This window comes from Rhineura floridana, chromosome 4, assembly GCF_030035675.1.
Source record: "Rhineura floridana isolate rRhiFlo1 chromosome 4, rRhiFlo1.hap2, whole genome shotgun sequence".
NCBI lineage: Eukaryota > Metazoa > Chordata > Lepidosauria > Squamata > Rhineuridae > Rhineura > Rhineura floridana.
The window spans coordinates 159,098,150-159,113,644 of NC_084483.1; the positions used below are offsets into that span (position 1 = coordinate 159,098,150).

The following is a 15,495-nucleotide window of genomic DNA, read 5'->3' on the forward strand; positions in this document are numbered from 1 at the left end:
ATTGTAAGTTGGAGTGCAGGAACGGTCTTAATATGTACAACGCCTAGATACTGTAGACACTTGAGAAATAATAATTAAAAATGTGCACGGCATTTACTGGTTAGGAGGGGCTGCCACTCTGCCTGCTGTCTTGGAAAAGACACATAGTGGGAAAGATCAAAAAGAAGCGAATGTTTTGTTGGCAACTGCTGCAATGTCCCTAGGAAGGCCTGCCTCACGTTTTGAAAACTAAGTTGATCTTCCCAAACTAAGCTGCTACTATTGAAAGGAGGAAACGAAAAGGAAGGTGAAGTTTTGCCTGCAGGAGACTGAGAATGCAATTGTTTTATATGTGAGCAAATTTAAAAATTGGTAATGTTCCCCCCTCCCCCTCCCCAAATCGTCTCTACTTGGTGAGTCTTGCTGTTTCTGTAAATGTCTGACATAAGAAAGCATCTAACACCTAATTCCTGAGCATGGTTTTACTTGGATCAGGTAGGCAAGGGAATGACTAGCCAACTCCAGCTCCCCACTTGTCCCTCCATCACCCCCACATTCCAACTCCTTCCTTTCTTCTGAGAGGAAGGGCAGGCACCATCTTAGAATAGCCTATGGGAGAGGACAAGAAGTGAATTTCCTTGTGAGTAGCTCCATTCCTTGGGCAGGTTCTAAATACTTACAAAGTTATATTCTTGGTGGTCATAGTAGTAAACCACTGTTAATTAACAGTTACCATTGTTGCTGTTGAATGTCTTTTTCCAATGAGAATGCAAAACTGTAGAAACTTTTTTCGCAAGGAATTGGTTCCAGGGCCATCTTATATATGAAACACAACATAATGACAAGCAGAAGAAAGGACAAGTCCTCACTTCATGGCTGAGTGGGGAACTGAATCCAAGTCTGTCTGGTCCAAGTCCAGCATTTTTCCGCTATACCACATTGACACTCTGGATGCTCACACTGATGGGTTATTACATCATATACAATAGTAGTCCATTTTTCATGACAGTGTATTTGAAGTTACAAACTTCTCAAGAGTATTGATAGGAGGTCACTAAAGTGACATTCGGTGTCATGTTAGCAGACTTCCCCCTCCCCCTCACCCTCCATATCTGTTCCAGAGGTTACCCCAACTTTTCAGAGCAAATTATAGGGGTACATGGTGGGCTGCAAATGGAGGGGAATCTGTTCCACAATTGGTGCTTGTTCTGCTGTTTGACACACACTGCTGGATTTCACCCTAAAACATTATTTTAAGTTCAGTCATGCTGTTTGCAGTTTTTTGCGGCAAAATCATGTATGCGATTAAAAGACTTCCATTGTCATCATGCTCTTTTTGCTTTTGCTTTCCTTAGAGAAATAAATTTAATGAAGTGAAATTCAGTGATGTGACAGCTATGTATAGTTTTTAATCTTGTTCCTCCTAAGGACTTTTTAAAAATTATTTGTCAAGGTTGAAAGTTTACATACAGTGAATACTGGGGTAAAATAACCACAAATATGAATGCATCTTCAGTTGGGGGGGGGGAATATTTACATTAAGTGTTGTTTGGGTGGAGGGGGACAGAATAACCTGAATTTATTTTTATAGATCCAAACATCACAGGAAAAATGGAAACTGCAGAAAAGCTGAGAAGCAGAGGAACATGGTTGTCTTTATGATGTTACAGCTCACCAAGATAATTAATTATGTCCCTTAGAGAATGTTTTTCCACATTACTGACTTTTCTTAAGAAAAAAACCACTTACAGGCTGCTTTAGTTTGTTCAAAGCATATCTTGGGCATTTCAATCTAACCTTACTGAGATAATTGAATTTTCCCTGACCTCCTGCCTGCAAGCTAAATAATTAACTTCTGGCTATTGTTGTCCTTTTGACAGACCTTTAAGATATGGCCCAGAAAGAATACAATTTGTATTTGTTTAGCCAGACATTTGTGATAGTTTCTCATTTAGAATGGTTAATTTAATCTACCTTGGAACATGCCCATTAGAAGCAACTCCCTTTCAGTCTGTCTGTCTTTTTAGTTTTCTCCATCTATGAATTTATTATTTTATTGTATTGACAACTAGTTTAATGAGACTCCTGTTTCTTACCTCTGGTCTTCCATGGTGCATCATTAGGGTTGCGATATTTAAATTGGTTAGATTGATTTTAAAGCTTTTAATTCACTAAAAAGGTGCCCCCAATTAATTAGGTAGCAGACTAAAATAAAAAATAGTATTTTTAAGAATGTGAAAGCCCTGCAGGATTAGACCAAAGGCCCACCTAACATTTCTTTATTTGAGTCACCTTCCCATGCAAAATAACTTCAGTAATGACTGGTTGCACCCCATGCTGATATTTTCAGGATGGGATTGCGCATCTTTTCTAAAACCTGTGTAGGTGTAAATACTCCTGATACGGACTGTAGGCATTTGATCTGATTTAGCATCAGAAATGGAGGGGGCAGAGTGGTGGTGGTAACATTTCTTTAAGATGACAGAGTCAGTTAATTTTTCTTAAAGAGTTCAAATTATTAAGACTTTATTGCAGACAAAAAAAATCTCCGGTTAGAGTTTTTGAAAAACTATTTTTTCTATATTTATTTTCTGAAAATGGTGCAATCACTAAAGATTTATTAAAATAGCACAAAACTAGCTATCACGGTAACATAACACCTAATAAGTTTGGTTAAATATTTACTATTGAAATATTCATTAGAACATATTGATACAGTGTTTGATACTTTCATTTAAGGTATTTTACCCCACCTTTGGCGTTTGTAAGCCATCTTGAGGGCTTTTAAAACATAACATAAATATTCAATATGAAAGCAAAGCATACATAATTAATCTATAATAATTAATTAATTGTTTAATTAATTATTAATCATAATAATCTATAAGCTACAGAAAGAGAATTTATTTATTGTGATATGATCTGAGGACTAATTCAATCTGTTCTGTGCTGTTTACTATATCTATCAGTCACTTCATGCAATGAGTATGTAGACCAAAGGTGATGCACCTCTGTGCCTCAGGCTTGACATGGCCCTTAAGTAGGGTTGCCATATTCCAGTTCCACAAATCTGGGCAGGCTAATTTGCAAATTGCGCAAATTAAGCAAATTAATGGTTGCATTGTCCAGTTGTTTTGTTTTGTGCCTAGTAATTACCACCAAAAACTAGGGGTGTATATGAGGAATCTTTTTTTTAACTGACGTTTTCAGCCTTAAATGCCTAGACACTCATTTCCAATAATTTGGAATTTTTATGTATTTATTTATTTATCAATAAAGCTAAAATGATGAAACTGAGGTTATCATCTCAATAATGCTGGAGAAAACAGAAGGGCATAGAAAAAGAGGAAGAGCAAACAAAAGATTTATTTATTATATGACTCCCAGCAGGAGCACTAACAACACTTTAAATACGACTATGGAACCAATTACCTAGAGAGGTAGTGGGCTCTCCGACACTGGAGGCATTCAAGAGGCAGCTGGACAGCCATCTGTAGGGAATGCTTTGATTTGGATTCCTGCATTGAGCAGGAGGTTGGACTTGATGGCCTTATAGGCCCCTTCCAACTCTACTATTCTATGATTCTATGAAATCATAAAAACAGACTTTAAAATACATTAAAACAAAACGTCTTTAGAACGTTTTTAAAAGCTTTGAAAACATCTTTTTTAAAAAAAGAAAACTTACTAAGAAAAGTTTAAAAAATATTAAAAAGCAATTCCAACACAGACACAGACTGGAATAAGGTCTCAATTTAAAAGACTTGTTGAAAGAGGAGGGTCTTCAATAGGCACCGAAAAAATAACAGAGATGGTGCCTGCCTAATACTTAAGGGTAGGGAATTCCACAGGGTAGGGGCCGCCACACTAAAGGTCCATTTCCTATGTTGTGAAGAACGGACCTCCTGATAAGATGGTATCGTTGGAGATAGGATTGGAACCACTCTAAAACAGTGCCTCCGATACCCATCTCACCAAGTCGGCCCAGAAGAATACTGTGGTCAATGGTATCAAAAGCCACTGAGAGATCAAGTAAGAGTAATGGGTCGTACTTCCCCTGTCCTTCTCCCGATAAAGGTCATCCATCAGGGCGGCCAAGGCCTATTCAGTCCCATAACCAGGCCTGAACCCAGACTGGAACGGGTCAAGATAATCTATTTCATCCAAGAGTACTTGCAATTGTTGTGTAACAACCCTCTCCATCACCTTCCTGTTGCGCCCCAGGCGCAAGAGGAGTTAGCTCAGGGAATTGAATTGAACCAAGCCTCTTCTCGGGCTCTGGGCAGGACAGCCATCACCTCCCTTCACCAACACTCCCATGACCGACACCACGGAAGCTAGCGCTGCCACCGAAGGGGGACTTCAATGAACCATCCAAGCATTGTATGCCTAAGTCCAGAATCTCCAGGCAGTAACCCAGAATCTCCAATTCGAGAATGCAAAGCTTCGAGCCCTGATTGCCCAAGGAGGTGCGGCACCGGTGGCCGTGCCACCTGTGTGAGTCAAGGCGCCAGTGGGACTCCCTCCTCGCTATGGTGGCCAGAGTGACCAGATCACCATGTTCCTTGCCCAGTGTGAACTATACATACGCGTACGTCAAGCTGAGTTTCCGAATGATGATGTGAAGGTGGCATTTATCATCAGCCTCTTGGAAGGAGAAGCAGCCAAGTGGGCTACCCCATATCTCATAAGAAACAACCCTGTCCTGGGTCAATATACCACTTTCGTTGCAGTCATGACCAAGATATTTTGTGATCCTCAGCACAAAGGTACGGTCGCCCGCCAGCTAGAGACCTTGAAGCAGGGGAAGGGCTCCATGGTGACCTATACTAACACGTTTTGCATCTTAGCCCAGGAGGTGGAGTACAATGACCTGGCTTTGATGTACTTCTACCGGAATCTGCTTAGCCTGGAGGTGCTAGACAAATTGGCACGCATCTTCCTGTCTGGTAGGGCTGATTCAGTTATGTTTGCAGATAGACTGTCGGATTGAAGGTTGTCACTTGGAGCACAGGACAGAATTTCCATGTTCTCATGTTCCCACACCTCTCCCCCGCGTCTGTTTCCCGCCTAGCGTGGGAACCTTGACTTCATTGGGGGTGAAGCCCATACAAATCAGAGGGGCTAGACCATGTCTGTCGGTGGAGGAGAAGGAGAAGTGCAGGAGGGAGGGGTTATGTCTGTACTGTGGGAAAGGGGAGCACCTGGTCTGAGGATGCCCCTCCAAGGGAGAAAGAGCTCCGGTGCAGGAAAACTTCAAATCCCATCTCTCATAGAGGCCAAAGAGTTGGGAGCGACGCAGACGTGGCCATCGGTGCGGTGCTTTTACAACCAGCACGGGGGGGGGGGTCTGAGACCATGCGCTTACTATTCGCGGAAGTTGACAAGTACAGAGCAAAACTACACCGTGTGGGAAAAGAAGTTGCTGGCCATCTGGGATGCTTTAGAAACTTGGCTACACCTTTTGGAAGGAGCACAGCACGAGATTGAGGTGTGCACCGACCATCGGAACCTGAAGAGCCTCCACACTGCCCATAAGCTGAACCAGAGACAGGTGCACTGGGCGCAGTTCTTCGCTTGCTTCCACTTCAAGATCCATTACATTCCTCAGGTGCATAATAAGCGGGCAGATGCCCTGACCTACAAACTGGAATACCTGGAGAATCTGACTCCAAGACCACCCCAACTGATCATCCCCCTTGAGAAGGTAGTGGCAGGGGTGTGCCAGGACTCCTGGGTGGAGGATCTGCGGTTGGCGCAAGAACAAGATCCGTTTGTCCAGGAAAAGTGCTCAGAGTTAAAGGAGCAGCCTACTGGGAGTGCAGAGGGCTACATGCTGAAGGGGGGTGCTGTATCATCACAATGCTATGTACGTGCCCCCCGACGACATGAGAGCCAAGGTCCTGCATCAGTGTCACAACTCCCCCACTGCTGGGCACTTTGGAGTCTTCAAAACTTTGCAATCAGTCGCCAGGGAGTTTGGTGGTGCCGAATGAAGGGGGAGGTAGAGTGCTACGTCCAGTTCTGCCCCACCTGTGCCAGAGCTAAACATGTTATGGGATGGCCAGCAGGACTCTTAGAGCCGCTCCCTACCCCCCAGGGTCCTTGGCAGATGGTAACTATGGACTTCATCACTGACCTTCCCTCCTTGCAGGGGAAGACAACAGTGTTGTTGGTGGCGGATGCTTTTACTAAAATGGCTCATTTCATTCCGTGCACGGGACTCCCAAACACACAAGACGTGGCTCAACTGTATGTGCAGCACATGTACAGGTTGCACGGCCTCCCAGACAGTTTAGTTTTGTACCAAGGGACACAGTTTACGGCTCAGTTTTGGCACGCCTTGTGACAACTGCTGCAGAGCGAACTGAGACTATCATCGTCTCATCACCCGCAGACGGATGGTTAGACTGAGAGAGTGAATGCCACGTTGGAGCAATATCTCCGCTGTTATGTCAGCTACCAGCAGGACAACTGCCCTTAGCGGCGTTCACTTACAACAATGCAGTGCAAGCTACCACGCAACAGACTCCATTCTTCCTTAACCTGGGATACCACCCCCAAGAGTTCACTGCCCCACATAGCAGCCTCTCCATGCCAGCAGCTGAGAACTTTGTGCAAGAGCTCCAGGCAATGCAGCAGGTGTTAAAGGAACAGTTAGAGAGAGTGAAGGCGGAGTATAAGAGAGCTACAGATCAGCATCGACAGGAAGGGCCCGTAATCCGTGTGGGAGACAGGGTGTGGCTGTCTACACATTACCTGCCTACACGGAGGCACTGCCATAAGTTAGAAGATCGAGAGGTGGGCCCCTTTGAGGTGAAGGCTCAGATCAATCCAGTGGCTTTTTGTCTGAGGCTGCCTTCTTCCTTCAAGATACACCCAGTGTTTCTTCGTCCCCTACTTACTCTGGAACACCCTCCGGATCCCCACAGAATGCCAAAGGTGCCTGCGCCCCCCATTGCAGTGAATGGGCAAGAGGAATATGAAGTGGAGCAGATTTTGGACTTGCGGAAGTGCCGCGGGCAGCTTCAATATTTGATTCACTGGAAGAGATACGACCAGACGGAGCATACGTGGGAATCAGCCGACGATGTTCATGCATCAGACTTGGTGAGGGAATCCCATGATGTTTACCCGGACAAGTCCAAACCTGGACAATTGGGGGGAGATGGTGCATGGAGGGGGGGATGATTTTGCTCCCCAGGCACAAGAGGAGTTAGCTCAGGAAGAGGAGTCAGATGAGGTCCCTGGGAGTGTTGAAGGAAGCGGGAGCGCAGTCAGCCCACAGACTTCATTGGCCAGCCCCTCCATCGAGACAGTTCCCGCTCGCCTGCGAGCCCCCCACCTGAGCCGTTGGGAAACAACCCCTTGCCAACCACACCCCCACAGGAATCCCCGCCTGGCACTTCAAAAGCTTCCCCGCCAACCAGCTTCCCACTTCCTGAAGCCAAGCTGTCACCTATCAAAGCCCTGCTGTCAGATGGGCCGTTGGAGGCTCACCCCGTGCGAGAAAAGGGACCTTGAGAGGGTGGAACTTCAGAGGAACCGTCGTTCATGGGCAAAGGCCTTCCCTACCTAAACAAGTGCCCACCCAAGCTCTAGTGCTGATTCAACTCTATACACACACTGCAGAGACTGTTTAGGTAGCTTAGCTAGGGAAAGTAGTGAGCTAGAGTAGACAGGTTTATGAAGCGCGCTGCTTTGGATGTAACCATCACCCTAATAAAACATGAATTGAACCAAGCCTCGCCTCTGTCTCGGGCTCTGAGCAGGACACTTCCCTAAGAAGGGGGTATTTGCAACTGGTCGGTAATTGTCGCAGACCAATGGGTCCAGGGTGGGCTTTTTCAGGAGCGGTCATATCACCTCATGGGGGACAAGATGATATCTTGCAGCAGCTACAGCACAACTGCCAGGGAGCTGATAAGACAGTCACCAATGCTATTATCAGGAAACTACCTTGGAGATAGTATGGGAACCACTGTAAAACAGTGCCTCTGATAACCATCTTACAAAGTTGCCCCAGAAGGATACCATGGTCAATGGTATCAAAAGTTGCAGAGAGATCAAGTAAGAATAACAGGGTTGCACTCCCTCTGTCCTTCTCCCGATAAAGGTCATCCATCAGGGTGACCAAGGCCAATTCAGTCCCATAACCAGGCCTGAACTCAGGTTCGAACGGGTCAAGGTAATCTGTTTCATCCAAGAATATTTGCAGTTGTGCCACAACCCTCTCAAAAAGGGAGTATTTGTGACCAGGTGGTAGTTGTCACAAACAAATGGGTCCAGGGTGGGCTTTTTCAGGAGCAGTTGAATCGCTGCCTCTTTCAAAGTGGCTGGGACCATTTCCTCTTACGAAGATGTGGATCCATTCAGTCATACCCCCTCGGCAAGAGTTGAGAGGACACATTGCTGGCTGCATTGTCATGCGCATCAGGCCTCATCAGCTGAAACTGATCCCAGACATTTTAAAGCTGTCCAAGTTTATGGCCGTTACTAAATATTCTTGTAGCAAGTTCTATAATTTAACTATGTGTTGTGTGAGGAAGTACTTCCTTTTGTCTGTCCTGAATCTTACAACACCCAGCTTTATTGGATAACCCCGAGTTCTAGCATTATAACAACTTTCTAGACAACTTAGCTGTCTTGAGAGCCATTAGGACAAGGAAATTAGAGGCATTTGGTTATTGTACTGGCTATTTCATATTTTCCTTCCTTAGCCAGTAAGCCATGGAAACCTAGGTGTAAATAAGTTCTGAAGGGTTTTGAAAAACTTGGAATGGGATTTGATTTCCTTAATGTGCTGTTTAAATGTTGCTCTTTTAAGCATGTTTCCCACATGCCTGGATAGAATACCACCAGGCACAAGCATTAATTTGTGTTGCAGGAATTAGAGCTAAGGATGAGATCACATTTGTCATGTGCTATTCATTGCCACAGTTAAGACCTTATCAGCATTAGTACCGTACTTTCTGCAATCTAATCTTGCTCTTCCTTTTTCTTTCTTCACTCTAGATGTTAGTGTTATTTCCTTGTTCTTGCAGATATGTGCATCATGAATTATAAGTAGTGAAGAAACATGGAAAATTGTTCGCTTATTAACTATTAACTATAGAGATCAAACAAGAGGTCTTTTTTACGTTTCATAAGTGAAAAACTTCAATTTCCTCCTCATTTTAATTTATTTATGGCCTAACAGTGATCTTCTTTTCTGATCATTGTATTAAGTAGAACTTACCTGACCTTTACACATTACCCAAGACAACCATAAATTCAGTGTTCGTGTCCTTGAGAAAACTAAGGTATTTTCTTCCATTGTATCTATCCTTTTGTCATCAGAGGGTTGATTGACTCTTAGCCTAGTCACTTTGTAACATTGCAACTGTTTGCCAGGTTGTTGAAACTTTGGAAACTGTCTCATGTAAAAAGTGAACCAGACAACATAGGTAACATTTATAAGACCTTCCTATGCTGAAATACGTTAATATTGTTCTTTGTAGAAAATATCAGATAGGTGTGTGGCTCTGAAAAACTGAGGGGCCAGAATGTTTATAGTAGTGATAAAGAAATTATAACCACTCTCTGCCTGCCACATTTGCCCTTCTAATTTGGATTTTTAGTTACACTAAAGTGGTGTTCCACAAGTTAGTATACACAAAAAATCAATTGCTGGATGATGGTTTGGTCCACAGCAACATTAGCGATTTATATTGCAGTTTTAGTAAATGCCCTATGAAGAGCAATAACAGAGCCAATTGTGGAGAAGGAGGAATAATGTGGAAGACTATAGTGGAGACCTCTTGAAAGATCCAGGACCAGAAAGTGTACACTATTGGATGAGACCACCACATATGGTAGTATGTTCCCATCATGTGGCAGCCCTCTCAACAGTCTACAGTGTGTAAGATTTTTCTTTCCCAGCCTGAGTGGTGTGTAATATCAGCATAAAATAAGTTTCAGTGTAGTTTCACTTTATTTGGCTGAAATGGAGTGCAAAAGGGATTTTGTCCACAGAGTTCTCCAAGAACTATCTTCAATGGCCAGTCCCCAAGTCTGCCTCCTGTGCCTCTTCTAAACATTGTAGATCTGCAAAAAAAGACCATTATGTAATATAGAAATCATGCCTTGCAAATTGACAGGCCCGATTCAGAAACTTTCATTAAAGGTAAGTGTTATAGGAGGTCCTTCAGTCCTACCAATACGCGTTCCCCGACCTGAGCAAGGAATAACCAGTGTGCCTGGGGAGTCTGCACCTTGAGCACCAATTGAGTGCATGAAAGAGGGTTACCCTCATCAAAAAGGTCCCTAATCCAATATAACCCTTTTGCTTCCCAAGAACGAAATTGGGTATATTTAAATGGGTCACAGTAATGAGGGTGCTCCAAAAAGGGTAAGAGGGGAGATGGAGACAGAGCTAAACACTTGACCCATTTCATCCAGATTTTCATAATTTCAATAAGAAATTTATTAGAAACCCTGCTAAGCAACATCAGTGACAATTTAAAGAACAGCAGAGCCCAAAGGAAGGAGCCTTCCAAACCTAATTCCATGTGTACCCATTCCACCTTGTCATTTTATTTAATAACCTGAAGGAATTGTTTAAGATTATACGCTGCAAAATAAAGTTGCAAATTTGGAATCCCCAGATGGCGAAAACCCCTCAACTTTGTAAGTCGAGCCCTCTTCCCCTCATACATAAAGGATTGAATTAGCCTCTGCCATTTGTCCAGTTCTTTACTCACAACCCATATCGGAAGTGTGTAGAAGGAAAACAAAAATCTAGGTGGTGTAACCATTTTATTCACAGCTATACACCCTAACCATAGAAGATGGACTTCCCCCAGCCTTAAGATCTTTTTGTGTGTGTTTGAGAAGAGGACCAAAGTTGCATTTCTTAATTTGTTTCAAGTCTTTAGGCAGTAGTTCCTCACATTTCCAATGAAAGAATCTTGGGTAGTTCATCTGGAAAATGACACTTCCAGTCAAAGTAGACAATGCTGGACTAGATAGACCAATGGACTGACCCTGTCTAAGGCATCTTCAAATGTTCAGATTCAACCTATATATTTTATTTATAGGATGGTATCATGATGAAATTATAGGTAGTATAAACTAGACTTGACTAGTGAAATGTTGGTTGTACAGGGAAGTTACAGCTCTCGGTAAAGCTATGTTTTGCTGTCAGCTGATGGACCTGGTATAGGGAGTGAAAAGGAAATACTGAAGAAGATGGTCTTGACTTCTTCAGACTTCCTTCAAAATGGTAGTAATACGCAAATTTATTTAAACTGATTTTAATTAGTGAAAAATAAGATTATTAATCAACTAACATTATTTAATTGGTTGGTGGGGATTACTAAACAAAATAGAACTTTGCTTCCTGTGTGAAAACTCTGTCTGAAGATCAGATGAACCTAGTCTAAGCCTGACAGTATACCATGGTGCATTTCTGTCCCATCCTTCTGTTAGACCAGCATCATTCCAGGAAGATATGTCACTTTGAGCAATCTATCCTTCACACAATCTCAATGTAGAATAGCTGTCAAAAAGGCAAATTCAGTGTTGTCAACTACAAAATGCAGACCACCACCAAAAATATACAGTGTAATTCTTTAGAATGTGGTTGAACACCACCTCCTCCACCCACATTGGCAAGGGCCAACTTTTATCTAGTAGTCACAAGTAGATCACTAAGATTAGAAAGGAAGGGAGAAGGAGGCCACCCTTCATGACATAAGCCTGTGAGGGAAAAGAATGTTCTCTTGCACCCTCTCCATTGTGCACTGAACTACTGAGGATATACATTGAACTCTCATTGTCTCTCTTCTAACCTTAAAGCGTAAGCAGTTATTTCTCCACTAGAAGGGATAATGAAAAAGCTATATAGCTTGTTCCTCACAGAAATGGGAGGGAGGGGGTCTTGACCAGTTGTCAGAGTGCTGTTTTTACTAGCCACAGATTAGTGGCTAATTGCAAGTCCTTACCAATAGTTTGTAACCATTCAGTGGGGGTCTTTTCATTATTCCTTGAACACTAGTTACAGTTCTAGTAACACCATTTCAAAATGATCAAATGAAATCCAAACAGAAATGGAGAAGAACTATGAAGATGTTCCAATTCATATTATATTATCTGTACTCTCTGCTTATATTCTCATTGTTTCTGCATAAGCAGCTTATAACCCATTTCCTTTTTATCTTTTTTAGGTTCATAATAATTTTATTGTTGCACAGATGTGCAGCAGTATGTTTTGCTTGATGAACTCCTTTTAGTAATCAATCAAGTCAGGTTTAAAACTACTTTAGCTTGTAAATCTGTGGGCAGGGGCTGTGGCTACATAATTGGTCTGTAAGTACCTAACCCCTATGGGGTGCTTGATAAATACTATAATTATTTATTTATGTATTATTCAGTCTGCTACTGGTAGAGGTGTGAATTTTATCACTGTGTGATTCATTGGAGTTGAAAATAATTATTGCTTGGAACCTCCCCAGGAAGCCTGATTGATTTGAGCTTAAGAGAGGATTAATAATGAGTGTTTAGATGCAACATTTGTTGTGAGGATAAGATTGGGAGGGAGAGAACCATGTTTGTTACACCTTGAACTCCTTGGAGGAAAGGTGGGAAATAAATGTATCTCTTTGCTCAGGTGATCTGATGACAGTGATAAGCATTCTAGAAGTCATTTAAAAAAACCTTTTCCATATTAAAGCATTTTTGTAAGAGTGGAATACTGTGTAAAAATCCTATTTGTCATAAAAAGTTAAATGTGTTATTTATTTAATTTACTTTTTTATGTATCTTGTCCCAAGGCTCAGGGGGGAAAAAAATTTTTTTTAGATTCTTACGCATTTTATCCTTGCAGCATCTGTGTGTGGGAAGTTTAGGTTCAGAGAGACTTGCTCAAAGCCACAAACTAATCTTCATCACTGAGCTTAGACTGGAGCCTGATTCTCCCTTACCTAAACCAATACTTAAGCAATGGCTTCATACTGTAATTTTACTTTGACTGAAGTATTTATTTATTTATTACATTTATATTCCACCATTCCTTCAAGGAGCTCAAAGTGTAAGAGACATGGTTCTCTCTCTCCTAATTTTATCTTCACAACAGTTGAGCCAGTGAGCTTCCTGGCCAAGCAGGAATTTGAACCCTGGTTGCCCACATCCCAGTCCAACACTCTAACCATTACAACCACACACTATAAAGACACATTTTATTGTGTCTCTGTAATGTTTTATATTTGTGGTGTAATAATAATTTAGTATGAATGTGAACTTGTATGTAGTCCTATTTTTGTCTTCAATAAAAAAGAGATCTGAAAAAGGATAAATTATTATAAGAATATTAAAAGTAATATCTGATGTTGTTCATTGATCTCATCTTTCTAGTGCTCTTGGAGGATCTTCTGCCCTTCACATCCCTGCTTTTCCAGGTGGCGGCTGCCTCATTGATTATGTGCCCCAAGTATGTCAACTATTAACCAACAAGGTAATATAGTACATTACTTTTTCCATATTGAGATGTTTTACAAAAACGTTACTAGTGCGAAGGCTGGAATCCCAAAGAGCCATGGCTTGTTTATAAATGCTTACATAAATAGCCTAACTCAGTCTGGCGTGATAGGCTTGTGGGGTTTTTAGGCAACATCTTGCAATACTGCATGGCAAAATGTTTTTCCTACTGGTAGATATGACATTCGGCAGGAAGAATTCTTTTCTGAAAAAGTCAAGTTTTCATTGTGGGCCTGAGGTCTTGGGCATGCCTAAAGTTTCTCTTTGGATCTATTGGATTTCTATTACGTATATAATTGTATTATTTTCCTACTGGCTAATATTCAAGCAAGAGAAACTATTTTTCTTGTTTCTTCCAAGAGCTGTTCTTGGAATCTGATGGATTTTCTCCTGCTTCTAAGAAACAATACTGGATTCCTGCATTGAGCAGGGGGTTGGACTCGATGGCCTTATAGGCCCCTTCCAACTCTACTATTCTGTGATTCTATGGTATCAACTATACAACCAATGCTGCTTCCCAGCAAAACTATTTCAACAAGCTTTTCCCAACCTGGTGTTTTCCAGATGTTTTGGACTGCAACTGTTGTTAGCTGGGACTGAAAAGAGTTGTAGTCAAAAAACATCTGAAGGGGCACCAGTTTGGGGAAGTCTGGTTTAGATCTTCAGTGTAAAAAGATGCATCTATGTAGAGTTATACATGTTGATTATCACTGCATATTCTGGCTGCTTCATCTCTTAAAGGAAATGCTGTGCTCCTTTGGGATATTTCTCTGCAGACATTCAAAGGGCAGCTGCTGTTACATGTTGTAGAGCTTTAAGTAATTGAAAAGATAGTGATTGTGCACTTGAGTACAATACTTTTGAAGTTTCTTATAGGCTGGGATCCAAAGATGTCTATGCATGCACTGACTGGTTGCTGATTTTACCTTCAAGGAATTTCCTTGTGCCCAGTGCTTAGAAAGTTCATTTCAAAAAGGAACTAGCTCAAGTTTAACCTGTGCAAAAAGGAACTAGTTCCAGTTCAAGTTCATCCAAACAAACTGTTTAGTTCATAGAATCGTAGAGTTGGAAGGGGCCTATAAGGCCATCAAGTCCAACCGCCTGCTCAGTGCAGGAATCCAAATCAAAGCATTCCTGACAGATGGCTGTCCAGCTGCCTCTTGAATGCCTCCAGTGTCCGAGACCACTACTTCTCTAGGTAATTGGTTCCATTGCCGTATGGCTCTAACAGTTAGGAAGTTTTTCCTGATGTTCAGTCGAAATCTGGCTTCCTGCAACTTGAGCCCATTATTCTGTGTCCTGCACTCTGGGACGATTGAGAAGAGAACCTGGCCCTCCTCTGTGTGACATTTCATGTACTTGAAGAGTGCATATCTCCCCTCAGTCTTCTCTTCTCCAGGCTAAACATACCCAGCTCTTTCAGTCTCTCCTCATAGGGCTTTGTTTCCAGTCCCCTGATCATCCTCGTTGCCCTCCTCTGAACCCGTTCCAGTTTGTCTACATCCTTCTTGAAGTGCAGAGACCAGAACTGGATGCAGTACTCAAGATGAGGCCTAACCAGTGCTGAATAGAGGGGAACTAATACTTCACGCGATTTGGAAACTATACTTCTGTTAATGCAGCCTAATATAGCATTTGCCTTTTTTGCAGCCACATCGCACTGTTGGCTCATATTCAGCTTGTGATCAACGACAATTCCAAGATCCTTCTCACATGTTGTATTGCTGAGCCAAGTATCCCCCATCTTATAACTGTACATTTGGTTTCTTTTTCCTAAGTGTAGAACTTTGCATTTATCCCTGTTGAATTTCATTTTGTTGTTTTCAGCCCAGTGCTCCAGCCTATCAAGGTCCCTTTGAATTTTCTTTCTGTCTTCCACAGTATTAGCTGTGCCCCCAATTTTGTATCATCTGCAAATTTGATAAGCATGCTCTGTACCTCCTCATCCAAGTCGTTAATAAAAATGTTGAAGAGCACTGGGCCCAGGACCGAGCCCTGTGG

At 42.3% G+C, this 15,495-nt stretch overlaps 1 protein-coding gene across 3 annotated transcripts in view; it reads left to right on the forward strand.

Moving 5' to 3' along the window:
• BABAM2 (BRISC and BRCA1 A complex member 2) overlaps positions 1-15,495 on the forward strand; it is a 227,782-nt gene that overhangs the window by 139,302 nt on the left and 72,985 nt on the right. For all 3 annotated transcript variants that reach the window (XM_061624941.1, XM_061624940.1, XM_061624939.1), the window contains exon 8: positions 13,372-13,471. In XM_061624941.1, coding sequence (XP_061480925.1) covers positions 13,372-13,471 — 100 coding nt within the window. The remainder of the gene's footprint in view (positions 1-13,371; positions 13,472-15,495) is intronic.